Raw genomic sequence first — 22,538 nt, 5'->3', positions numbered from 1 at the left:
AAACCGAACGAGAGTGCTTCTTCTTTCTCAGTGGGTCTCAACTCTCGAGTCATGGAGTTCTGTTTTTGTCGTCCCCCGGGTTCCCGCGCCCATGTTAAAGCCCTTGAGACCTCTCGAAACCGTGTCCTGGACTCCTGCTTGAGGAAGACTTCTTGAGCCACTTGGAATCATTATCCAGAATTCCAAATGGTTAGATTTATGCATGAAACTGAAAACTCGTTTTTGTCACGAGAGATATTCTGAGATATAAATAATGTATTTTTTAAATTGGGAGCACTAATTTCTAAGGGCAAATCCGTAAATGTAACTCATTTATCTAATAAATATTCATAAAAAAAAAACCTTTGGTGAATTCACCTCTGAGCTATGTGATTGGTAACTGGACGAAACAGGCACAGGAGATCCCATCTCGATTTAAGGTTTGGAGCGGGCTACCGTAAATTCGGAGGTCTCGAGGGCCCTTGTCGGGTTCATTTTTAAATCCTTCTCTGGATGTTTCGAGCTATAGGGTTCTCGTGAACTAGTGAAAGTGCCGGACACCAGTAATGGCTATGCGATCTGCACTTGCGCGATCATCTTCATCTCCTTTCATGGAAGCTTCTAGGAGGACTGTCCGCTATTTTAGCGACAGCAAAGGGAGAGTTCTGGGCGAGGAAGAAAGAGCAGCTGAGAATGTCTATATACAGGTCTATTTTTTTTTTTTTTATATGTTGTTCTATTGCTTTGTTCGATTTGTCTGTTATTTGACGCTATGATCGGCTTAGAGATTTTTCTCTTTTCCTCCGCCAGTCTGTTCACTTATGCCTGTGCTAATTTTATTTTATTTTTTTATTTTTATTTTTATATCTGATCTGCAGAAAAAGGAGAGGGAGAGGCTGGAGAAGTTGAAAGCCAAGCTGGAGAAGGAAAAGGCTGCAAAGGAGAAATCGGATAAGGTATCTGTTATCCCTTTTTGTTTGAGTTGTGGTGTTTTGACTTAACAGACTCAATACGCTGCATCGATTTTAGAGCTCGGTCCTGATTTATTTGGAGTTTTATTGTCTAATATCAAACTAAGGTGAGTTGAAATGCTTTTTGCTTGGACTGAATTAGTCGTCACTTGAAACGTCTTGATCGGAAACTTGATTCTCTCTGGGGTGAAGTAATGAGATGGATCGTAGAAATTGGAAACTGGATTTGTATCAGACGGAGCTATGAAATGAAGCTGATCAGATTTTACATCAAGTATAAATCTGTGCGAAATTTTTCAGTTACATTTAATTCAGAGTCCATTTCTATTCTGGACCCGTCCGGATAGACTTGAGGATATCTTGTATTCCATATTGTTCGTTGGTTCAGTAAACAAATGAGAAAATTATGTTGCATCTGCCCATATTATAATCCATGAGTTAAACCTGCTTGATGTTTTACAATACGAGTTGACATATGCTATTGGAGAACCTGAAATTGGTTGAGAAGGCTAATATAGGCCAACTAGACATATGCCCGATGTTTGAATCATTACTACCTGCAATGGTGAGAAAACTGCCAAGTTATCTAGTGGAAGGAAATATAGACCAGCTAGCTTGAAGAACAGTTATCATAACTTGAAATAACTAACACCAACAATCAGCATTTGAATCCTTGGCTTAATGTTCAAAGGCAGGGGCTTCAAATGAGTTCAGGCCTCTGAGAACAGTTTGTTGCTTATACCTTTTGTTGAGGCCTTTGGCAGCTTTTTTTTGGTTTGAAAAGTGAAGCCATTTGCAATGTGTATCCTGTTATGGTGGCATTTGGGAAGGATTATGTGAAAACCTTGAATGCAAATTTAGTTATGGTTCTTTGTTTTAATTGTATATGTGTTTCTCATGTTAGCTAGGAGGCTCTCTTTTTGGTTCTTTTGTGCGTGTATGTATATGTGTATATATATTTATATTTATTTATTTACTTCTTTATTTCCTCCTTGAAGAAGACGTGTCCTGTTGGTAAGACACCAGAACCGGTTGGAGCTTCTTCCATTGATTACTTTCCTGAATCAATGGTTCTTGTTGCCTGTTGTTTGTTGCTTGTTGCCTGTTGTTTGTTGCTTAGTAATGATACTGGTTTCTGTCCTTAGCTCTGGTCATGGTGAAATATGTATTGCAGGTTGTGAGTTGAATTTGCTGTGAAGTTTCTAAAGAATCCCTTCTTTAGCCCAGTGAATCACTGTAAACCACTAATGATAAAAGTTGTATGTCAAATCCATCTTACGCACATGCATTCAACTGATTCTACTTCAACTCTACTATAATTTGGTATATCCAACATTTGTTCAGCTTTGATCTGCTCATTATGTTCAACTGCTGGGATGCTGGGGGAAAAAAATCCTGCTTTGGTGGTTGACCCTTAGGATAGGCTTGAACTAAGAACTACTCCAAACACCAAATTATACATAATAACTAGCATGACTACCTAAATATCTATGTTCATATTGACAGTGGAATTCATTGGTTAAAGAGCACCAAGGATTGAATGGCATCATATACTAGGAGCTTGCTGCTTACATGGTGTGTGTGTCCAGGTCTTTCTATGGTTTAAGGCATTTTGGATGTTTGCAATTGACTTCCTTCTCTTTATGTAAATTTTGGTTCTAAAGTTTTGACATCTGCATCATGGGAGATTAATCCTCTCTATGTCTACTGTATTTCTTTGCTTTTTTGCTTGATTGGACTTTTTTGCCAGGGGAAGTGGCCAATCTGGGAGTCACACGGTTCCAAATGTTTAACTGGGGAACTGCAAAGTTTTTTTTTTTTCCATAATTACATGTTTTCAAACTATTCTGGACAAAACAACATCTGATTTATCAACTGTTTTTAACCGTAACATTTTAGAAGTCCTAAGCCTTCTGGCTTCTCATGTCAATTTACTGATGAATGTTCTTGTGTTTTTAACTATAACGTTTTAGAGCTCTTTTTTTAATAAAAAGAAAAACTGTAACATTTTAGAAGTCTTCAGACTTTTGGTATCTCTTGTCATTTGCAGAAGGACGATGCTGATTCTACTGGCAAGGCCTGAGATGGCTAAAGAACTTCCCAAGGAATAAATGTGTACATAGATGTGGAGCCTGATGACCTTGTCATATTAGGCTGTTCTTTTTAGTTTCAGTGGGACAAGATGTTGGTTTTTGTTACCAAAAGGTTTTGCTTCACCTAAATTTGGGATTTCGTCTGTTTGCTAAAGGTCTTGTGCTCTCTCTCTCTCTTTGAATCAATGTTAGTTGGGGTCATTTACAAATGTGATGAGAGATAGCAGTCGAGGAGAGAAGAGGTACGGAAGAAAAACAAATTAGAATCCAATGATACAGTTATAACATCATCAAAGGGATAATAATGATTAGTCATACTCTATTCATCCAATGTGGGGTCTTGACTCTCTTTTTTAGTGTTGTGGGCTTGCATCATGTAACCTTAGGATAAAACCACAAATTAGCTTTTTGTTTAAATGAGAGAATTACTGAATTACAGAGTCAGAAACCTCCGCGGGTGACCACAAATAGAGTTACTTAAATCCTTAGCTTGCTTACAAGAGAGTAAACGAGGATTCTTGACCTTTCGCAGGTCTTTCCAGAGAGTCTCTTGACCTTCGCAGAAGAGTGGAAAAGTAACCAGGGTTCTTTAAGTACCAACTCACGGTATCACATAAGAGATTAAAAAGAAGAAGAAAAGAAAAGGGCAAGGGAGACGGAGTGATATAAATGTCGACGAAAGGTTCAGATGAAATCAACAGCAACAGAAATCAAATGTAGTTATCCTCTTGTCTCTGATCAGAGGCCTAAAAAAACTCCATAAATGATCGGAACTCTGGTTTTGGTGGTGGCTTTTCTGGGGCGGTGCTATTAAGTACATTCTTCACAGGCGTGGATGACGAATCTTTCCTATTCATCCTGTCCTTCTTCAACCTCTCTCTATAGAAATTCACAAAGTAATATGCTTATGAAAATGGGGGATTGCATATGAGCAGGAGTTGTGCTCGTAGTTCAGTGATCAACTACTGTTGACCTTCGTTGCCCTCAAATCAATATTGAGAAACACTTGTCCACCCATTTTGCAGACGATGGCTACACAACAAGGTGCCTTTGAATCCCTATGTTGGTTTCGGCAAATTGGAGTTTGCTCCGCTGGATCTGGACAACCCATTTCCTGTCAGTAGCTCACATTTGGCAAGGCTATTTTCTGCTTACATTGCTTAGATGCCATGATATTACATGAAAAATTGTTATTGATCCTTGCCATGTAAAATTTTATATATAATCGTATAATTCCAGATATTAACCGTCTAATATTGGGCATTAATCATTCAATAAAATTTGCCAGAAACTATTATTGAAAATAAAACAGGGTGAATGTTGGAGAGAAAGAAATACGGGGAGAACCGTCATTGTCATCGTCCCAGAAGGAGATGGAGTTTCTGGAGGACCCTCTCCGGTAAGAGATCTTTTCTGAGGGGAAGGCCTCGTCCATCCCTTACGATGTGGTTGAAATGCATCAATTCGCATCCGATGTTACTACTTGGACTACATAATCTGACGTGAATGGGCATTGAAAATGAAAAGGAGAATTGTCTGGACTCGCCAGGTCGCATCTGTCTTCTCTCTTCTTTCTTACGCATTAGAGTTTTTCTTTCCTGTGATGTGACTTTCATCCGGTTACAGTAACCACTCAAAGTGGAAATCAGAGATGTATGATCAGAATAACGTAGAATAGAGCCAGATGCAATTACGTCTCCGTATTCCCATTCTGTCCGCTGGAAAAGGCATAGGGAGGAGGGACCGCTGCACCGACAAGATTACAATGGATTCAAGTTTTAGGTGTGGAAGACGACAGGACCTCTCTCTCTTTCTTGGTTTATAGCTTTGCATCCACTAACCAGAGCAGTATCTACAGGTTTACTATTCAGTCCTGAGTCCTACAACTTTCTCAATTCACAGAATTAATGTCAATTCTCACAAAATTAGCACTGGTTGTTGTTCCCGTGGTCTTTCTGGGATGGTTCTACCGATCCACCCGGCCTCCGCCACCAAAAATCTGTGGTTCTCCAAAGGGTCCTCCCATCACTTCCAAACGAATTAGACTCAGAGATGGAAGGTATCTGGCTTACAGAGAAGACGGAATTCCGAAAGAGGAGGCTACCTACAGAATAGTATGCGTCCATGCTTTCGGAGATTATAAAGACAGCAGAAGCCTGGCATCAGATTCAAAGGTACCTAACTTCGAAAGATAACACAGATAGAATATGGAAAAAAAAAAAAAAAAGAGGAAGAAAGATGGTAGTGAGTTCAAATCAAGAACTTTTACTTGAACTCATTAACGGGGTTTTCTTCTGATGTGATTCATGCTGATATCAGGATCTGGCGGAGCTCGGGATCTGCTTCGTGTCCTTTGACAGAGCGGGATATGGGGAGAGCGATCCCAACCCGAATCGGTCGGTGACGAGTGAAGCTTTCGATCTCGAGCAACTCGCTGACGAATTGGGACTCGGAGCGAGATTTTACGTGATTGGAACGTCCATGGGAGGCTGCACCGTTTGGGCTTGCCTCAAGTACATTCCTCACAGGCACGACTGTTCTTCCTTTCTCATCTGCATCTTTCTTGCTCATATTCTAGAGTTTGAACTCAGATTGGGTGTTCCGAGCAACTCACTGCTCACAGACCAGAGAGGAGGAGAGTGAAACAAGAGAAGGAAATTAAAGAGATAATGCAAAGTGAGTTTTATCAATCCAATCCAAGTGTGATATATGACAACTCTCTCATGGTAGTGTGCAGGCTAGCTGGTGCAGCATTGATCGTTCCAGTCGTCAATTACTGGTGGCCTTCTCTACCGGCAAGTCTTGCAAAAGAAGGGTTCAGAAAACATCTTGTACAGGATCGGTGGACACTCAGAGTCGCACACTACACACCCTCTCTGCTCTACTGGTGGATGACTCAGAAATGGTTCCCTTCCTTGGCTGCCCTTGAAGGGAACCCTGCAATTCTCAGCCGAAAAGACAAAGAGATTCTCGGGAAAATTGCCAACTCACAGGAGAAGGAACAAACTGAGGTAGGTAGCTCTTTTCCCAATTGCTGCTTGTTTGTTTGATTTTATTTAACATCCCCATGAAACGAGTTTTGGTTGTGATTACAGGATAAGGCGACACAACAGGGTGTTTTTGAATCCCTCCATCGTGACCTGTTGACGGGTTTTGGGAAGTGGGACTTTGAACCAATGGATGTAGAGAACCCATTTCCTGAGATGGAAGGTTCAGTTCATGTATGGCAGGGCTGTGAAGATAGGTTTGTACCTGTCGAACTGCAAAGATACGTAGCAAAGAAGCTTCCTTGGATCAAGTACCATGAAATTCCTGATGGTGGTCACCTGGTTTTGCTCATGGAGGGTATGGTTGAGAAAATCCTCAGGGCATTGCTACTTGGAGAAGAGAGCTCTGTCACGTCTTAGCTAGTTACTTATAAAGCCTTCTCGAATTTAAAATTTGGTATTATTACCAGCTTGTTATGTAGTGTACCGACAATTGCTGCATTTAGCTTTTCCACAAGAATCTCCAATAGTTCCTCCAGCTTTCCTCAAACATGGGGCATCGTGTGGCTATCTCCAAAAAATGTTAAGAGGCAAAAGATACATTTGGTGACACCCGTTCCACAATCTGACCTCCATGAACATACATATCAAAGAAAACGACCACCCCTTGCACCAGGTGCTGTTAACTGTTGTTATAAACAACTCAAAAATGAACATCACAAAGTTGCTTATTTCCTGAAAACGAACACATAATGGAAATGACATGAACAAAAATTACATAATTTAAATGACGAAATACATTAAAGGCCCTGAATCAATAATGTGATCAAAAGTCCTCTAGATTCTGAAGGTGCCCTAGGACAATCTGATTAACTATAAGTCCATGTAAAAGCACTGTTTGCTGGGTACTAGTGGATATCAAATGACTCATTTGGGCAACCCAGTTTTAGGGTCAAGAAGAGCATGGTCTTCACCTATGAGCAGTGTAGGACCTCTTCCAGGCCTGGTGCAGATGAAATAACTGACATCACCAGGGTATCTTTTGGGACCATTGTTGTCCTTGACTTCTGGAGGGGGCGGCAAGGCTTCGATGTCTTTGGAGCTGTCAATACCAGCTTCTTGAAGAATTGACTTATCTCCTAACACATAACTGGCATAAGGACAATCAAATGGGTTATACTCGGACTGGGTAATGCTGAATTGCTTATGAGAGGAAAAGACTGCAAACCTTGACAGTTCAACATTTGGAGGAAAATAGAAGAGCAGCCTCTGTAGGAGAAGACCAGCAGTTTTTCTGTCACGAGCAATGAGGACTGCATTTGGCCCAGCGTCAAAAGTATAAGCTACCTGTGCAAGTCACAAGTTAGTTTCTTCATGTTTCTATTCCAATCCTAGGCAGTGACTAGCAATAGATGGTTTTAAGAAGTATGTAGAAGCTGAAAGACAATAAGTTTCAATCTCTTACAATGAGAAAAATAGTACCTGAGGAGTTCCTTCATACTGATTCCATTTTTCCACATAGCTTATAATCCTGAAAGGTAAATATTCATTTATAATGTGTAAAAACTGAAGAGGACAATTACCGAATCATTGCCCAAATGAAATAGAGAAATTTTTTTGTATTTGTGATAGCAACACAGATTAAAGTAGCCATCAATGAACATAAAGAAAGACGGAAAGACAGGTTACACTGATCATTATGTCAATACAGAAAGACATCCATGAAAAAAGACAACAGATCACTCATGGCTGTGTTGTGATGAAAATTTGAACATAGCCCAGCATGTTGAGGCTAAATAAATGCAACAGGGAACTTAAGAAAGAAAGTCTGAACATACCTGTGCGATGTGTCATTCATGTAAAAAATAGGAGGACATGTATCCAAGCAGACAGCATGAAACTGATTGCTGTCTCTGCAGGTTAAATTTGAGAAAGACGCAAAATCACGATTTGTTATGGCTTCTTCCATTTGTACTATGCGCTTAGGGACAACCTCCTACAACCACATCGAGCAAAAAGTGAGCTGTATCACAATCTGGCATAACCACCAATACAATACCAAAGATGAATAAAATATTCAACACATTAACATCACAATTTTCATAAGAGAAAATAAAAAACTTATGATGCAAAAAGGATACTTGTTTCAATATGCTCAGCAGTCCAAAAAACATTTCAATAGTTTTAACAACAATAAAAATAGTACCTTGGATCTGTGATGCAAAAGGGTACTTGTTTCAACACTCTCACGCATACCTGTAGTACTACTAGTTTCTTTTTGGCGTGCACTTACCTGCAACAATGAAAGAAAATGAATTACCGAAGAAGAGATGCCTAATCATGAGGAAGATAAGAACAATAATCATGCAAGTCACAGATGTACTTAGTTAACATGATTAAGCTTTCGGAAAAGAAATTAGTTTTTCAATGTGAAAAATAAACACAAAACTAGTTTTTAGTTTTGTCATAAACCATGGCAAAACAAAGAAAAAAGGAAAAAAAAGAAGGAACTGTGACTCACCTACTCAGCTCAGACTCATATGAGCTGATGTTGAGACTCATGGAAGTCAAGATGTTAGAATCAATAAACATGTATAAATAAAAAACATAAATACAAGTAGATCTGAAAGCAGCGAGAAAATTAGAAATATAAGGTCATCTGAGGATTACGTTGGATCCAAGAAGACAAGCTAGAAATGTCAGTCAATACAAACTAGCTTCCAAAATTTCCAATTCATTTAAAATGTTACAATTAAATATTTTCATAACAACTTCGTAACCAACCCTGAATCTTTTTATACCTTCTACTGAGCTTGTCCTGTTCTAATCCAAGCAAGTTAACCTGATTCTGCTACTGAGCTTTAATAAGGTAGGGATCTACCCACCAGTACTTAGCTAGCACTCTTCCTCTGTGATTGCTCTTTTTATATTTTGTTTTTTGTTCCTCATAGCTGTATCTTTCTATTTGTCTTCTTTTCAGTTCCTACCCTTAACCCCTATGTACACTTTGCTATCTTTTAAGCTCCTTTTTCTCATTTCTTTAAAAAGAAAAAAACAGAACAACTCTTGAGCTACTCATTGGCCATTTGACTGAAACAAGTTGGCCGAGTATGACTAGGTCAGATCAAACTCAAATTCTAAAACCATGCCATGCGTGTTAATAAAACAAGTTGAAGATATAGAAAGTTAAGAATACAACAACCATCACTATCTCATGTATCAGCAGCAGCTTGGGAATTAGTTCAATGGCATTCTTCTTGATGCAGCCTTTAAAGTAGAAATGGTTTACTACTCAGAAAACAATGCACAACTAAAGTACCTCTTTCTATGTTACAAAAAATGTTGCTGTGAATGCAGATATACCATATACCACATATACTATAATGTGCTTCTTATATTTTTACAGGCTTTGCAATATTGCCAGAAAGAAATTAAAGAAAGTGGAAAAGACAAGTTCATTTTTTAAATAAATCAAGATATATTGGCACATACCACTGCAATAATAATAACTGGTTCATCCCAGTGTTTTTCATTTGCAAGTTGAACTGCAATGCTGTCTTTTCCAGCAGCGTCCTTGACATCAATAAAAAGTTATACTATTAGAAAAAACAGTCAGGGATATTTGTGATGCATCATGGATTGAAGATAAAAACTGAGGAATCAACCTTACATTTCCCATGACCCACTTCACAAAACCACCATACAAGCTGCGGCAAGCACTGCCTGATCCTTGCCTGCAGATGATGAGTTATAATAAACGTAAGAACAAAATGATGACACAGAATTACAAAAAGAAAGAGTATCCCCAGATGACCAAAAACCAGGACAAACTTGTACATCCAGAATCAGCTTTCAACTGCTAATATTAAATAACAATCAATATCTACAGAATTAGATACTCTAGCAGTGCTTAAACATGCGTTTGTCTTAGGCTACAAAGATAAAGACACAGTGAAGCAGCGATAACTACAGATGATGGAGTTTGGCATATGATTTGACAAAAACATCCATTCTTTGTCAATACAAACCTTGCAATAGCTGATAGTGCTCCAATATCTTCTTTCACCTGCATAAGTTTTCCAAGGGCAAAAACTGCACCCAAACATTGCAACTTGTCAGATGTTTTTTTCCAGGCTCATGCTTCAAAAACTGGTTTTAGCACAGGCGGATAGAACTATTGTCGTGGGCTTTAGCTACATGAGCTTTTGTTGATAGTCTAATCAAGTTTTGCTAGTGCTCAAATATGGTGCATCATGCCGGTAATTTAATCACATTCATGATTTCTACAAATTATTGGATCTTTAAGGTGACGTACAGGCACTAGCCATGCAAATTGAGCAAATAGATTGCAAGGGAAGCCAGAGTAAAACAGCTAATTTATGATACACAACAAAAGTATATCAGCAGCAATGGGTCCATAAGGAACTATAAAGTAATGATTATATAAATAACTATAGAGTATTTCTAGATTGCTGGACATTATCCTAGGACATTGAATGACTACAAATTTCACTGCATCATAGCTATACTTGAAAACTCTTGTCTGATTTCTTTCTTTCCGCATGAAAAAATAATTGTTTAAAGCATTATTTTTTGCAGTGAAACTCCAAGGACATTTGATTCCTTCGTGATTCTCATCTCTTCGAGAATAGATAAACTTCACCAAAAAACTCCGACTAAAGCTACTGTATAAGTATTCAACTCCACGAGTCAGACTGAAAAATATAGCGATTGTTAAAAAATTCAAAAAAATAAAAAATATTACGAGGAATCCAAAAAAACAAAATAGTGATAAGTATCGAGTTTCAAGAATTTCTAACCCAAGCAAGCGAAACCAGCTGCAGAGGATGCCAATCCAGCAGCTGTCGGAAAATTGTTATATGAGGCAATATAAACATGTAATTGTCCCCAGTCCTCTTTGGAAATGCGAATTCCTCTATTCTCATCTTCAACAGCACTTGCTCGCTGGCGAATCTCCCTAAGACAGTTCTGGTACCGATGTCCGCTGAGAGAAATCTCCTACTCTAACAAGAAAATCCATAAATGAACAGAACAAAACACATACAACCAAAAAACGAAAAAAAAAAGAAAAGAAAAAGGAAAAGGCAATGTTTACCTTCCCGTTAAGCCACATCCGATCCGACTGGAATGCAGGGCTAACAGCGACAGTAGTCGTCGTGCAAAGATGATCAGGATCAAGCGTCACACTAATGCTATCATTTATGGGAAGAATTAGGGTTTCGTCTCGTTTTCCCCAGTATTTGATGACCGCGATATTGGTAGGCGATTTGGCAGTCACCATTAATATCCAGTTACTCGACTCCTCCGCCATTTTCAGTTAAACCAAAAACGAAACAGCTAAAATCTCCGGGCGGCTAATACAGAGCTCTCTGATCTATTCTCTCCCTTTCAAGAGCCAGAAGAATCACCAGCACCGAGTAGATACAAATCCGTGAAAATAAAACGATCTCCTCCCCGCCCGAAAAAGATGTCTTTACGTGCTAGTAAAAACCATTGGACAATTCAATACGAACAAAATATTAGGGAGGCAGGAGTGCATCAATAATGGGAAAAATCTAAATGGAGAAATCAAACCCGACTTAGATTCCTGGAATCACATATGTAAATGGAAACTGCAACGAGGGAGGAGACAAGTGAAGTCAGGAGAGTCCCAACGGTTTTTAATGTGCGCGCGTGTTGAAAGGTGGATACACAATTACGAAAATAACCCTTTAAGACTACTGGTCTACATGGGCCTCATGGGCCTCGAAACCAATTACTGACCCGGCTCGTATGGGTGCTACAGAACCGCCAGCGCGGCGCTGAGTTGATACAAATTCTCCCTAATAAGAATCTTAAATTCAATACAAAATATATAATAAATAATTAATTTTTATATAATTAATTTTAAATACTAATTCAAAAGCAACTCGCTCTGTCCACTCCGTCATCAAATGGGCCTCACGGATCCATCTACAAGAAGGAGAGAAGGTAATTTAGAGAAAACAAGGGGCTCTTTGACAGGAAAAAACTGAACATAGAGCCGCCGAAAGTGGGCCCAGTTAGGAAGCACGTGAGATTTTAAAGAATCTTGTCAAAGAAAGAAAAGCAGCCAGAAGAGATGGAGAAGACGAGGAGCATTTTCTACTAAAGCTGGCTGTTCACATGAACTTGGACATTGCTTGCTTCAACAGTCAAAATAATACTACAATTGTGATTTTTGTCCTTAGTTGAACATCAATGCCGTCAAAATAATACTACGGTTGTTTTGTGTGGATGAACCATTAAACGGCTTGAAAATATTTTAGTTTTTAGATTGTTGAAGCTGGTTTTCTTGCTTTAATTGCATTCATCTTTGCTGATGTTGTCCTCGGAAGATGGATTTGATCTAATGAATTCTGGCTATTTCTATGAACAAACGAGTTCCATAACTTTCTTAATATAAATTTGAAGAAATACGGTTACCGGTGAAATTAATGAAACCGCATCAGGATTTGGCAGACGCATTGTAAAGAAGAAACTAGGATGCGGTTTTTTTTTATCCTTTTTGAGTTGAATGATCTGTAATCTACCATTAACAAACTACAGACGGAACTTCTGCAACCTGATTACCGATTCCCCTTGGGGGTCGTCATGCTTTATGGCAAATTATGCAGTGAGGTGAGAGAACAGAGATTACTCTTGAGTAAAGATGAAAGAAGCAGGATTGCAGTAATGGGGACCTCTGATCACCACGGACCTGTCAGAGTCCTCCTTAACTTGGTGGATTTCGACTTGGTCGCGGTCAGGATTCTTCCGTTGATGGCCACCAACAACTGAATTCCAAGCAAACAGTTTGATATTATCATCACTTAGTTTTGATAATGGAACAGCCATTTGAGTTAGTAAATGAAGAAACATACCTTCTGCTTCCTTCTCTGGTCTACCTCTTCCTGCTTCAATCCAAAGAAAGAAAAGGTTATCATGAGAAGGAAAAAGCAAGAATAACATTCATTCCTGCTGGTCTGAGATTCTTACCCGCTCTTTCTTTAGTCTCGTGTTTTCCTTCCGCAGTTGCTCCAATTCAGCCTCAAGTTCAACTGTATATGCCTGTGAAAAATATGGTTGACCCAATTCTCTTCTTAGAACGCGAATATGGCCTAAACTTAGACAACTGCTGAAGAAAAAAATAGGAGAAGATCAGAACTTGCCTGCTTCCGGGCTCTCGATCGAGCTGCAGACTCCCGGTTCTTGATCATCCGCCGGTGTCGCCTTTCTACAACCTTCTCCACAGGACTATCTACTGGCTGCTTTCTCAAACCATTGTGCATCCCTCCGTCAGATTTGTACTGTTCAGGCACCGGCACCGGCACTGACACCGGTGACGTCACGGGACCTTTAGGGGACCCTCTCCCCATGTCCAGATGAATTCCTCCAAACCCCACGATTCCACCACCACTACTGATCTTCCCAACATATGGGGCTTCTCCGAAAGTACTGCCATTGCCTCTCTTCCCACCGCCAGAATTAGACCCCTCCCCTAATTGGTACCCCGCCATTGCATAGCCCCCGTACTGCTGCTGAGGAATGGTTCTTTGAGTGGAAGACGAAGACAGTGGACAGCCCTCACGAACCACCCCCGCCTTGATGAGAAAATCTTCCAATGTCATCTCGCCGAACGTGGGCTGACTGGGGGCACTGCCAGGAATATTACCACCGGTAGCTTGGTTAGCACCACTTCCTTGCTCTTGTCCCTGTTCAGGGGCACCGTCCTGCTTTTGTTTGTGAATCTCAGACCAGACCTCCTCGACAGTTTTCCGGCACAGTGGAGCTGGGACAGTGAGAGAACTTTGCCGGTGGAGGCTCGACTGCCGCGACAAGTTCCTCGTGCTTTCCATGTGTAGATTCTGATTCGAGTGAGAAGCTACAATGGCCACGCTGAGCGCCTGATTCTCCTCAGCTGTCCAGATGTTCGTGAGGAACTCGTCCATGTTCATGGACCCGAAGTTCTTGCCGGGCTCACACACGGCATGCTGAAACTCGTCTAATGTGAGAGAGTATATGGAGGATTGTCTGAAAAGGGCAAAATTTTCAACATCTGCTGGCCTGGAGGGATCGTCTTCTGGAGGTGAAGACGGTCCCATGTTGGTCACAGTTTCAGACTTGGAAGCCATTGTTCACCTAATTAATGATAGAGACTTTGATTTATCCTGATTTATTCTCCTCAACTCGATCGGATGATTCCTTACAAATACAAAAAGTGAATCGAAAGTTTTAGATCTTAAAATAGTGAGGAATCCCGAGCCTTGAAAGACAAAATAATAAAGAAGAATAAGCCACAAAAGAATGGCTCAGAAGCCTGGATCTTTCAGTTGTGTTTTTTTCTGTTAAATTTCCAGGTAACTTGTTTATACTCTAACAGGAAGATGATCATCAACCAAGAAAAGATACTCGATTCAAAGCAAATTTAAGGAACAGAGAGCCCAGACAATTATCTCATTCGAGAAGTGCAAATGGGACTCGATGGATCTCTACTCAGCAGGAAAACGAAAAGAAAAGAAATTCTCAAGAAGCTACACGAAAGCCTCTACTGCTTTTCTCAAACAAGTATTAGTCGTATAACGTCCAAGATCTGTCATTGCTCATATGTTTGAAAAAGAATGTTACCTCAAGCTAATATTCTGTTAGAATAAAAAGAACCAGAAGAAACAGCAAGCTGATCTACATTTACCTGCGTGGACTCTTCACAGTTGAAAACTGGTACAAGCTTCTCCTACAGGAACAAGACAGCAGAGCTCGAACAAGTGAACACGCTGGATTGTCCTAGCTAGAGATAATTAACCCCCCACATGAACAGCGACCGCCATTACTAGAAGCTAATTTCAGAGCAAAAGCCAGAGAAGTGCATCGTCTTGTCTCGTTTTAACGTGCCTTCAGAAAACCCGCCCGTCTGAAACTCGAATTGTCGTGATCGCCGCCGTGGCGGGGCCCATCGCCTCTGTTGTTCGAGCCGGAATTAACAAACCTTCTGGGGTCTGCCCAGGCGCAGCCTCGCCGGAGAGGGAGCCACGTACCCAATACGTGTCTGAAGGAAATCCGATGGTCTGCATGGAGAGGCGCGTGTCAAGATTCCATCATCAACTGGTTTTCTGTTCCAGACAAACGAGACAAAAGGGTGGCTGATTAAAGAATGAGAATCCAATCCATTAGGGTATCATAACAGACTGCTTTAAGATATTCAGAATATTCACATGCAGCGGCTCGTGAAGAGTATTCTTTTCTTATCACCCGGATTTCACCTATGATGGGGGAACGTATCTAAATTAACTTCTTTTAAAAAAAATATATACCTAAAAACTTCATTCTGAGTTTTTATTTGAAAATAATAAATTAATATAATTTATTAATAACTAATATTACTTACTTAATAATCAAAATACCTAAATAAAATTTATTAAAATATTTAAAAAGCTCCATTATAATTTTCATATCTAAAATTTCTGTTAAAAAAATTATCATAAGATCCAACTAACAAATAAAAATATCTTTACTTATTTTCTTCTAACTTTTTTTTCAATAAATTTTTATTTTTTTGTTGAGAATATGTTATCATATAATCATGTATAACTTAAATATTAAAATTATTTTATTTATTCATAAAAGTATGTTAACTACCTAGCCATAAGTACCCAAAATATCGGTTTAGTAGGTAACAGAAAGTCAAACACTTAAACTCCAAGACCATAACAATATTCCCACCATTATGAGCCAACATCCATGACTAGGGTGGCTTCGAACTGAGCTTACTCGAGTTCGGCTCAGTTCCAGCTCTGTTCGATTCGTTATCTATCAAGCTCGAGCTCCGAAATCGGCTCCTTTAAATTAACGTGCCGAGCTCGACTGAAGCCAAGTTTGGTTCATCAGCTCGAGGTGAGTCGGGATTGGAATCGGGACCAGGGGAGCGGGGGGGGCTATCAAAAGCTGATAGTCGGTCGCCTCTGTGGCCGTCCGTTCAATTTCTTCCTCTCCTCGTCGTCGCCTCTGTTCTCGTCACCGCCGCTTCTGTCACCACTGTTTCCGTCGCCGCCGTCATCCCCGATGATATGTCCTCCCCGGCGCCGTAACCCCCTTCCCTCCGCATCGTCTTGGCAGAAAACTAGAACCAGTAAGTTCAAGGTAGAAATTAAGGGAGAAATAATCTCCCCCCCTCCCCCTCGCGAAGATGATTTCACACGTGCGACATCATAAAGTAAAAAAAAAAAAAAAAAAAATCCTTAAACTCTCCTTCCTCGTAGCTCTTGAAAACATTAAAAATACATTCTATAGAAATAAGTTTCTATGAACTATTAGTGTCTCTTTTTTTTTAAACATTTTTCGAATTGAAAATTCTTATTAAAAATCATATAATTTTCTAAGTAAGATTTTCCTACCAAGATGGGGGTAGAAAAATGTATAAAAAATTTTGAATAAGTATTTAACAGTTGATGTTGTAATACTTTTAGCATGAAGCGATTTTTATTGCAATTTTGTGTTTGACATTTTATTTGATTAAAAATTTATCGATAAGTATAATAATATATTAGATTGATTATAATTTTTTTTTATTTCCCTAGAAGAGGCAATTAAAGGTCCATTTAACTTTCCTAAGAAAATTTTAAAATATTTCTTGTAGTTTTCTAATAAGTCACTAGTAATAACAGGATTTTATTTAAAAGTTTTTTTTGGGAATATGTATCATAGGAAAAATATTTTTAGTTTTTCTTATAATATAAATTTTCATTTAGGGGCATTAAGGAGGCCATAGTAAATTTATGGCCAGATTCAAAAATTACAAAACAAGTTAGACAACAATTGGAGTAAAAAAGATTAATATTGGTGAATTTTAATCCATTATTGAAATTCAATCTCGAACCTCCCCTATCATTCTTTCTTTTTTAAATGTATGCATAATGTGTTATATAATTTATTTGAAGCCACCCCTACGTGCGAGATGATAAACAAGGAAAAAAAAACTTTTTGTCCCTTCCTCGTGGGACTTGAAGAAATTAAAAAGATATTTTAGTAGAAATACATTTCTAGAGACTATTAGTGATTTTTTCAATAAATGTTGAAAATAAAATTTTAGTAGAAATATAGGCACCATTAGTGCTTTGAAAATATTTTTCTAATTATAAATTCTTGTTAAAAAATCATATAATTTTCTAAGTAAAATTTTCTTGCCAAGATGAGATAGAAAACCGTATAGAAATTTTTTGTATAAGTATTTAATAGTTGATGATATAATACTTTTAGAATGAGGCAATTTTCATAACAATTTTATGTTTGATAAAAAAACTATCGATAAGTATAGTAATATATTAGATTAATTATTAATTTTTATTCATTTCCTTAGAAAAGGCAATAAGAGGTCCATTTAACTTTCCTAAGAAAAATTTAAAATATTTCTTGTAATTTTCTAGTAAGTCTCTAATAGTAATAGGATTTTATTTAAAGGATTTATAGTTTTATTTGGGTGATTGTAAATTGATAGTGATATTTCATTTAATTTTGTTGTGTTTGATTATTGTATAGAGTTTATTCTTAATGTTATGCAATGTATGGAGTGTTTAAACTATTTTATGGAGTGTATAAACAATTTAATGGAGTGTTTATGAAATATATAGATAATTTTATGGAGTATTTATGGAATGTTTATACAAGTATTATGTATATAGATTATGCCCAATTTTAAGTAGAGGTCATGCCGAATTTTATATAAGTATTATATACATATATTATGCTCAATTTTAAGTAGAGGTCATGCCCAATCTTATACATGTATTATATATATAGGTTATGTCCAATTTTATGTAGAGGTCATGCCCAAATTTATGTAAAATATATGCATAATTTTATATACAATTTATTTTATATATATTTTTTTGAAAAATTTAAATGTATGTTGAAGCTTGAGCTAGATTAAAAGTTTTTCGATAACAATTTTAGGCTCAAAACGAGGTTTGGCTTGAAGCTCGGTTCAAAATATTTAAATCAAGTTTGGCTCGAATATAAGCAGGTTCTGGCTCAGCTCGGCTCGGCTCGATGCCACCCCTAGCCACGACGACCACACTCTAGCAATGTGGCCCACTTTTGTCGCCCTAACCACGTCTGGCTCTAGGTCGCTCCCTTCGGGAGTCAAACTCATAATAACGGTATAACTTTGATACTAAATATTAAGTACCTAACTAATACTATTTAAAAGACTGATTTGGTAGGTAACAACAAACACTTAACCCCAAGACCACAATAGAATATTTAAGTATTTATTCTACACTCATGGAGATATTTACTCTATCATAAGTGCTTTCTTTTGATGATGAAAAAATAAATAGAGAGAGACTTGAGAAGGAAGCATGTGAAGATAATAATAGATTGCAATTTCTTCTGTTTGTACTAATTAGGAAGCTCATTCCCATGGGATCTGATCCATGGATAACGACACAATAAAGAGGAGAAAGAGGAGAGTAGGTGGAGCTAATCCTTTTTCCTTTTCTACAAAGCAATCCAAATGCCCATTTTCTATTCATATGCAAAACGAATGAAATGACAAAAATATCCTTATCTAATATTATTTATAAGATTAATAAAAAATTATCTTTTTTGAGCAACCTTTACGGGATCAGTACATAAATCAGTTTTAATATTGACCTGTTACTCTAGTTATTAATATTTTTCTGATTTATTTTAAAAAGTAGGGATAAAAAAATAAAATAAAAAATAAATAGATGAGTTTGTTGTAATCCTAATTTCTAAATTTTGTTGGGCAGTTCAGTAATTTCAGTACATTCAAAAATCTATAAGAAGTGTGTGTTACTTGTGCTTCAAAGAGAGATCATTGGAAGGAAAAAGACCGTCTTCCCTAATGGCGACTCTGCTCCTCCTGCTCGTCTTTGCTCTCGGTTCATTGGCATCCTCCGATCCAGACCCGGTTCAAGACTTCTGCGTTCCGGTCTCGTGGCACGGGCCAAATCATACCGTCCTCCGTATCTTCCCCCTCTGCAAGAATTCATCGGAGGTCACCGTCGATGACTTCGTCTTCTCCGGAGTCAAATCGCCTGGTGATTACAAGGTCACCGGATTCTCGGGCATTTCGGTGAACCCCACCGTCTTTCCTGGATTGAACACGCTAGGCATGTCGTTCGTCCGCGCCGATCTCGATGAGGGCGGAGTCAATGTGCCGCATTACCATCCAAGAGCCACGGAGATCGTCATCGTTTTGGAGGGATCCGTCTACTCAGGTTTCGTTGATTCGACAAATCGGGTGTTCGCTAAAGTGATCGAGAAAGGGGAGGTGATGATTTTTCCGAAGGGACTGGTGCATTTTCAGATGAACGTCGGCGACTCTCCTGCGACGATATTTGGGAGTTTTAACAGTCAGAATCCGGGTCAGGAGAAGCTCCCGTTTACAATTTTTGGGTCTGGGATAAAGGGAGAGTTGTTGGAGAAAGCGTTTGGACTGAGCGAAAGGGAGGTTGAAAATTTGAGAAGAAGGTTCAGTTCTTGATAGAATGAGCAAATGTCGCTGCATCTCATGCCTAGTAGTAATTTTTTTGGATCATTTTCAGTTTCTTGATTCTCCCTTTTCCCTTCTTCAGATTCTTCTTAGTTTTTTTATTTCGATAATACATTTTGAGCTCCAGGGGTAGTGTTTTTGCGAGCTCACCGAGATTTTCAAGAATACTTATTGTAAAAGTTTTGAAGCTCTTAATTCTTGCACGTATTACCGTCCATTGTTGGAGAAAGGGTTCAATTATCAGAAGTCATAATCGAGAAATCCTGTCGTTGAAAGATCTTTCTTTTAGTTTTAGGTACTCAACGATTCGATAAACCATGGAAAAGACATCACATGAGAGGAATCCATTAAAGCTCTCTAACTACCTCGTTGGAGATTAGTAGTTCAGAACGGAATCGAATAACGTGAAATGGAAACAACCAGGGCGGACTCTTATCCTAGGTGAAGATCATCTTATTGTAATATTCTAATCTATGTGAATACAAGTGGTGCTCTATCTGAGGACTAAAGAACTGAAAAAGACAGAACCATTGGATTCCATCATTTATGCCCTTCAATGAGTAAAGAAAGAGAGAAAAATAAGTTTGCACAGCACGCGCCATCATTCAACTCAGTTTGGTGAGGAGCCAACAACTCCCATAATCCTAGTAGTCACTTCAAGCATCTTAGTTGATTGAAGAGTTTGATTTAAAGGCTGTGGATTAGATGTAAAGCTTCACAAAATGGGATTAGATGTAGATTTCAGTTTTTTTAATTGTAAATTTTCAAGACCAATGCGAAGTAACAAGGTCAAGAACAGTAATAAGCAAGCAAAATATGTCATGCTTTGTGCTTATGTAACACACTTACACAATGTCCTCGTATGGGGTACATAACCTTCCAGCCTTCTAAAGTAAAGAAGATAAAAGAGAAGCTCAATCTTTGAGAAGTAGCATATACAGCATCTCGTTCCAGGCATCAGGCACGCCTGGCTGGCACCAGTGGCTACAGTCAGGGGCATGAACAGGGTGGTTTGTTCTCACTGCTTCATTCGAGACCCTCGAGTACACAGAAGGGTGGCCGTCTCGCCGGAGAGCAGACATCTCCGTGATGTCCAGTAAATGAACTGGAAATCTCGTTCTCCTCAGCACTGCTTGAAGCACCACGTATTGTCCTGGTATATGAGGCTTGTGTTTGAAGTAACCCAAAGGCTCTTTCTGATTATAGCATTTCAGCCCATTCTCCCTGCGAAACATTCAACAAGTTGGTTTTAAAGACTCATCAGAGGTAAAGTTTCGGGAATACCTGTTGTGGCGAGGAGAAACGCTTCGGAAAATGACGCGAGTTTTCTGGGGATTTAGGTTTAAATCTACCCATTTGGACCAGGTTGTAAGTCCCTTCTCGTATGCTACCATTGGGTTCAGACCTGTGAAGATTCTCCCTCCCTCCATGAAGAAGTCCCATCTGGAGTCATGTTTTGAATTCATTTGTTTTGTGGACGAATATCAGTCTCAAACAGGAGAAGAAACTGAAATGAAATAGAGTAGAAAAGAGTGGAATCAAATTTCCTACGAGCTCCATTCATCTGAATGTGTCCACCAGTGAGCAGAATCGAACACCAAAACGTCAACACCCCTCCAGTACTTGGCATTCTCTTCAATAGAGTCTAGGTGGAGAATTCTTTTGTTGTTTCCGTCTACACTGAGCTCTACCAGAAAAGGAGCCCAGGTAAACTCAATTGAAGCCTCGAATTCCTGAAACCATTATTGTGTAAATTTATGTTTGCATTTCGTAATAATCTGATCCAATCTCCCGCTCTCCCACTCTGAAATTAAACCAATTAGCAAGAAGAACAGGAAGGGTAGAAGCATCTTACTGAGGCATGAAACGCCATGGCAGGGCCATTGTAGGTGACTGCCTTCATTTCAGGTGGGAGGACGCCATGGATCAGACAAACAAGGGATTCCCATTGGTTCCTCATTATTGAGTCCCCCACTAGCATCATCCTCTTTCCTCTCATCCTTCCAAGAAACTTCAGGGCATTAAATCTGGAACAGCAAGGACAGTATTTTGTACTGAGAAGTATTCACTACGTTGAATAAATACAAAATTTTATACTTGCTTCCATATTCAGAATACAGAAAACCGAAAGGTAGCTCCTCAGGACTTGTAGACAAAAATATTGATCAATCGACCAAATTAACTTGGGAAATGGTTCGATTCGTGGGTTCTAAATTCTAATTCATCTGTTAATCTTCCTCGACACAAATTTCCCTTTACTGGGCAATCAAATCAGAGCTTTTTAACCTGCAAGAGCTTGCTTCTATACAAAATTAGACTTTTCTACAAGCAAACAGTTAGCCAGTACCCTTGTTCATACACTCAGTTCCGTTTCCATTACCTCGGGATCGAGCAACCGTGAGGCTTCCACCTCCATTTCTGGTAGTCAGAATCCGGGCGGCCGTTCTTTTGGCAGCTCACCTTAGTACTTATGTAAGGGCAGTTCACGTCGTATAGAGGGTAGGACTCGTCGTAAACCCATCTTCCAACTGCTAAATCGCAATCTCTGTTCCGAGGTATCCAACGACTTTGAACAACGCCCACGTCCTCTTCTTTCTCATCGAGCCACCGGAGGTCCTCCTCAATGTCGTCGATTTCTTGGGACTGACAGTAGCAGAGAGAACTCAGAGACAGGAATAAGATACTGAAGAAGAAGAAGAAGAAGAAGAAGAAGAAGAAGAGGGAGGGGGGGTGAGTGAGATGCGCCATTGGTAGGGAAATTTAGTGTGAGAATTTGGTATTAATAATAAAATGAAAAGTGTGTGGGGGGAGGTTGATGATTGACTGTAGTTGCATGGGTTCAAGGCTTGAGTTACGGAGGAGTGGGGCAATGTTCTTTTTGTTCAGGCCATGATAGGCACTAACGATGTCTGGTTTTCTCATCCTTGTGTTCGCCACTAGCCGGTCTAGCAAAGTGAAGTATCGACTTTCTCGCCTG

At 39.1% G+C, this 22,538-nt stretch overlaps 6 protein-coding genes across 7 annotated transcripts; 3 read left to right on the top strand and 3 right to left on the bottom strand.

Annotated features, from left to right (window-relative positions):
* Nucleotides 1-452: 452 nt before the first annotated feature.
* On the top strand, nt 453-3,225 carry LOC137956176 (uncharacterized protein At2g27730, mitochondrial). Its single transcript, XM_068803550.1, has 3 exons — nt 453-686; nt 858-935; nt 3,001-3,225. The coding sequence occupies exons 1-3, from the start codon at nt 546-548 to the stop codon at nt 3,031-3,033; spliced, it is 252 nt and encodes an 83-aa protein (XP_068659651.1). The 5' UTR covers nt 453-545; the 3' UTR covers nt 3,034-3,225.
* Nucleotides 3,226-4,456: 1,231 nt separating this feature from the next.
* LOC137955641 (uncharacterized) lies at nt 4,457-6,580 on the top strand. 2 transcript variants are annotated; one of them, XM_068802673.1, is made up of 5 exons: nt 4,457-4,825; nt 4,902-5,217; nt 5,363-5,571; nt 5,781-6,054; nt 6,139-6,580. In XM_068802673.1, the coding sequence occupies exons 2-5, from the start codon at nt 4,951-4,953 to the stop codon at nt 6,448-6,450; spliced, it is 1,062 nt and encodes a 353-aa protein (XP_068658774.1). In that variant the 5' UTR covers nt 4,457-4,825; nt 4,902-4,950; the 3' UTR covers nt 6,451-6,580. The 2 variants fall into 2 exon arrangements, with proteins under 2 accessions (XP_068658774.1, XP_068658773.1); XM_068802672.1 differs by lacking the exon at nt 4,457-4,825 and having other exon boundaries at nt 4,843-5,217.
* A 9-nt stretch (nt 6,581-6,589) lies between these two features.
* On the bottom strand, nt 6,590-11,658 carry LOC137955640 (diphosphomevalonate decarboxylase MVD2, peroxisomal-like). Its single transcript, XM_068802670.1, has 10 exons — nt 11,147-11,658; nt 10,851-11,049; nt 10,059-10,122; nt 9,701-9,764; nt 9,523-9,603; nt 8,237-8,323; nt 7,869-8,026; nt 7,513-7,561; nt 7,259-7,377; nt 6,590-7,180 (listed from the first exon to the last, which is right to left on the bottom strand). The coding sequence occupies exons 1-10, from the start codon at nt 11,360-11,362 to the stop codon at nt 6,958-6,960; spliced, it is 1,260 nt and encodes a 419-aa protein (XP_068658771.1). The 5' UTR covers nt 11,363-11,658; the 3' UTR covers nt 6,590-6,957.
* Nucleotides 11,659-12,758: 1,100 nt separating this feature from the next.
* Nucleotides 12,759-19,786, bottom strand: LOC137955153 (protein ABSCISIC ACID-INSENSITIVE 5-like; the record flags this gene model as incomplete). The annotated part of the gene is made up of 5 exons (XM_068802025.1): nt 12,759-12,845; nt 12,933-12,962; nt 13,048-13,119; nt 13,221-14,082; nt 19,773-19,786. Coding segments are annotated over 5 exons (1,065 nt in total), but the record flags the coding sequence as incomplete, so codon positions are not given.
* LOC137956368 (germin-like protein subfamily 3 member 2) lies at nt 18,896-19,778 on the top strand. The gene has a single exon (XM_068803842.1). The coding sequence runs from the start codon at nt 18,911-18,913 to the stop codon at nt 19,550-19,552; it is 642 nt and encodes a 213-aa protein (XP_068659943.1). The 5' UTR covers nt 18,896-18,910; the 3' UTR covers nt 19,553-19,778.
* Nucleotides 19,787-20,299: 513 nt separating the features above from the next.
* LOC137956186 (protein trichome birefringence-like 36) lies at nt 20,300-22,335 on the bottom strand. The gene is made up of 5 exons (XM_068803561.1): nt 21,942-22,335; nt 21,417-21,588; nt 21,113-21,294; nt 20,846-21,004; nt 20,300-20,785 (listed from the first exon to the last, which is right to left on the bottom strand). The coding sequence occupies exons 1-5, from the start codon at nt 22,307-22,309 to the stop codon at nt 20,476-20,478; spliced, it is 1,191 nt and encodes a 396-aa protein (XP_068659662.1). The 5' UTR covers nt 22,310-22,335; the 3' UTR covers nt 20,300-20,475.
* Between the last annotated feature and the right edge of the window lie 203 nt (nt 22,336-22,538).

The sequence above is a fragment of the Aristolochia californica genome, unplaced genomic scaffold, assembly GCF_029961685.1.
Source record: "Aristolochia californica isolate CCGP_79_NKW_82.1479 unplaced genomic scaffold, dmAriCali1.0.hap1 SCAF_2, whole genome shotgun sequence".
In the NCBI taxonomy this organism is placed as follows: domain Eukaryota; kingdom Viridiplantae; phylum Streptophyta; class Magnoliopsida; order Piperales; family Aristolochiaceae; genus Aristolochia; species Aristolochia californica.
Note: the sequence above shows the minus strand (reverse complement) of the source record. Positions and strands in the feature narration are given on the sequence as shown.

What these genes read in the sequence shown, in the direction of transcription:
- LOC137956176 (XM_068803550.1), top strand. Translation starts at nt 546, where the DNA reads ATGGCTATGCGATCTGCACTTGCGCGATCATCTTCATCTCCTTTCATG. An exon ending in CTGAGAATGTCTATATACAG is followed by an intron (nt 687 to 857) that starts GTCTATTTTTTT and finishes TCTGATCTGCAG; the next exon opens with AAAAAGGAGAGGGAGAGGCT. An exon ending in CAAAGGAGAAATCGGATAAG is followed by an intron (nt 936 to 3,000) that starts GTATCTGTTATC and finishes TGTCATTTGCAG; the next exon opens with AAGGACGATGCTGATTCTAC.
- LOC137955641 (XM_068802673.1), top strand. Translation starts at nt 4,951, where the DNA reads ATGTCAATTCTCACAAAATTAGCACTGGTTGTTGTTCCCGTGGTCTTT. An exon ending in GCCTGGCATCAGATTCAAAG is followed by an intron (nt 5,218 to 5,362) that starts GTACCTAACTTC and finishes TGCTGATATCAG; the next exon opens with GATCTGGCGGAGCTCGGGAT. An exon ending in CTCAAGTACATTCCTCACAG is followed by an intron (nt 5,572 to 5,780) that starts GCACGACTGTTC and finishes GGTAGTGTGCAG; the next exon opens with GCTAGCTGGTGCAGCATTGA.
- LOC137955640 (XM_068802670.1), bottom strand. Translation starts at nt 11,362, where the DNA reads ATGGCGGAGGAGTCGAGTAACTGGATATTAATGGTGACTGCCAAATCG. An exon ending in CAGTTATTATTATTGCAGTG is followed by an intron (nt 8,324 to 9,522) that starts GTATGTGCCAAT and finishes TCATTGTTGCAG; the next exon opens with GTAAGTGCACGCCAAAAAGA. An exon ending in ATGAATGACACATCGCACAG is followed by an intron (nt 7,562 to 7,868) that starts GTATGTTCAGAC and finishes TTTACCTTTCAG; the next exon opens with GATTATAAGCTATGTGGAAA.
- LOC137956368 (XM_068803842.1), top strand. Translation starts at nt 18,911, where the DNA reads ATGGCGACTCTGCTCCTCCTGCTCGTCTTTGCTCTCGGTTCATTGGCA.
- LOC137956186 (XM_068803561.1), bottom strand. Translation starts at nt 22,309, where the DNA reads ATGGCGCATCTCACTCACCCCCCCTCCCTCTTCTTCTTCTTCTTCTTC. An exon ending in CCATGGCGTTTCATGCCTCA is followed by an intron (nt 21,295 to 21,416) that starts GTAAGATGCTTC and finishes TAATGGTTTCAG; the next exon opens with GAATTCGAGGCTTCAATTGA. An exon ending in GTTTCTCCTCGCCACAACAG is followed by an intron (nt 20,786 to 20,845) that starts GTATTCCCGAAA and finishes AATGTTTCGCAG; the next exon opens with GGAGAATGGGCTGAAATGCT.